Raw genomic sequence first — 2,352 nt, 5'->3', positions numbered from 1 at the left:
CTACATGCTCATTTCATCCGCTTCTTCCTTGTAGCTTACTTGGGCCGTGGCCCTGCCAGACTTCTTCCGTGTTGCGGCAGGTCGTGCATTTCGCTTCTGCACAGCAGGAGCCTCGTCCTCGGTCCCTTCGCTAAGCGGGGGTGAGCTAAGTTGATCATCCTCTTCGTCTGACGCCGAAGGTGTTGGCACGGACTTTGCTGCTGCCTTCTTCTTAGTCGATGAAGCTGCTGCTCGCTTAGCTGGTGCGGCCTTCTTGGCTGGTGTCTTGATGGGCGTCTTGACATCCTCGAGTGGAGCGGCTTCACTTGCTATGGAGGCCGCGTCAGCGGCGGTCTTGCGCTTCTTCTTCGCTGGCGTAGCGGCGCCGTCTTCTTTCTTCTTGATGATCCGTTTTGGGGGTCTGAGCCAGTCCTCCATTCCTGGTGGCCAGTACACTCTTCCCTCTGGTCCTCCCATGCCTACTTCCTCGTCAGGTACAATGGGTGGGGGTACGTCCTCTGGCTCTTCCTCTTCAATCTTCGCATCCAGCTCATCAAGCTCGTCGGCCTTCTTCTTCTTGCTCTTCTTGACAGCCTTCTTGGGCTTGGGCTTCCAGGGCTTGTTCTCATCCTGGCGCGTATGTGGTAGAATGTCGTTGAAGGTTTCGAAGCCTGGGAGCTTGAAAGTTCGCATGAGCTCAAATACAGCCTGCTCCTTGTCCTTTGCCTCGATCATCAAGTCCATAGTGTCAGGACAGGGAGGGAATGTCATGACGCGGGGTGAATGCTTTCTCCGCTTCGTGCGAGTAATCGCAGGAGGTGTTTGCTCAGAGTAATGCATCTTGGGCGTGATCCCTTTCTTCTCCCATGTTGCAAGAATACGGGGATAGTAATCCATGACATCCTTGGTACCTTCACGGATCTGAGTATCGTCGAAGAGAATGTTGTGATGGTGATAGTCAAGCACGAATGGGATGTTAAGCTCTTCACATAGAGGCAACAACTCATGCATGTTCCATACAACGTCGTCGTTCTCAAGCACCAAACGGTTCTTGACGCCTTGAGGAAGCCTTGCATAGTTCTCCTTGAACCTCTCAATAGCCGCTGGCTTGTCGCCATATGCTCCACCGAGATGTAGGATCATGACAGCATCCCGATCTTGCTGCTCTGGAAGCTTCAGAAGAGAAAGCATCTCAGCATGATACTCCAGATCACGCATAGCGTTGTCGATGACCTGCTTTCGCGGGGAGCCCAATTGTGTGAACTGGCCCGGATGAGTAGTCACTCGATGACCCAGCTCACCGATCACTTTGCCTGCTTCACGCAACGTCTCGGCAGCGAAAGGCTCAAGCTTGTAGCCATACTCGTCATGGCTTGCAAACGGGAATATCTCGCTACTCAAGCGCATGAACTTGATGCCGTACCTGTCGTTCCAGCGCACCATCTTGATGATATCCCGCGCATTAGCGAGACCAATCTCTTCAACGTATTTCATGCCCCGCGCGACATCCGCTGGTTGTTCCTTATCGGGGCGATTCTTAGTGGCATGTTCGGGCTGGGAGGGGTCTTTCAGGGGATGGCGATGTTCGATGATGCTCGCGATGCGGCAGGTTCTGGAGCTGAAGACGGGAGGGGTAGCACTGCGGAGGTACGTATTGAGACAGGCCTGTATGCACATTCGTTAGTTTAGATTAAAAGGTACCTGCAGGACACATACATAGCCAAGTCGTCCTTTCCACGGAAGAGGAAGGTATTCAGAATTGACCGGTGGGGGTCTCGACAGGGCTTCCTGGACCTCTGCCTCGTCCTCGTCCTCAGCCTCGAGGTTATCGACATCGTCGGGATCTGCCGCTACCCCAGTGCTGGCTGCAGGTGCAGTGACATTCCCAGCTACACCATTCACGGCGCCGTTGTTGGTGTCTTCCTCTTCCACTTTGATTTGCTGGGCGCCGGCCTTCTTTCGCTTGTTCTTTGCAGCATTCGCTGCAGGGGCGGCGCCATTCGCTACGGGCGCATCGCCGTTTGTGGCAGGTGCTGAGGGCGCCTTCTTCTTCGCAGGCGCACCTGATGCAGTATTCGCCTCATTCGCAGTACCGTTGCTGACGGCAGATTCCAGTACAGCATCATGCGCGGCGCTTTCGTGTCCGTCAGGCGATGCGCGTAATGCAGTGACTCCATCGAGGATGTCAGGGTTGAGATTAGGGTCGGTCTTTTCAGCCTTTCCCCCACGCGTCGTTTGGCGACGAGGAGGCTTCGCGACGTTTGATGGCAAAGGCACGTCTGTTCGGCGCATCTGTGATCGGTCCATTGGGGGCGCCTCTTCGGTCGTAGGCACCGCAGCTGCTACAGCAGATCTCTTCCGCTTAGGGGGCAT

At 55.1% G+C, this 2,352-nt stretch overlaps 1 protein-coding gene across 1 annotated transcript; it reads right to left on the bottom strand.

The window, feature by feature from the left end:
- On the bottom strand, nt 1-2,352 carry MUS18 (UV-damage endonuclease; the record flags this gene model as incomplete). The annotated part of the gene is made up of 2 exons (XM_049384167.1): nt 1-1,644; nt 1,696-2,352. 2 exons carry the CDS (start codon nt 2,350-2,352, stop codon nt 1-3), a joined length of 2,301 nt encoding a protein of 766 aa, XP_049247523.1.

This window comes from Alternaria hordeiaustralica (genome assembly GCF_023758085.1).
Source record: "Alternaria hordeiaustralica strain BMP 2776 chromosome Unknown scaffold_2, whole genome shotgun sequence".
Taxonomy (NCBI): Eukaryota; Fungi; Ascomycota; class Dothideomycetes; order Pleosporales; family Pleosporaceae; genus Alternaria; species Alternaria hordeiaustralica.
Note: the sequence above shows the minus strand (reverse complement) of the source record. Positions and strands in the feature narration are given on the sequence as shown.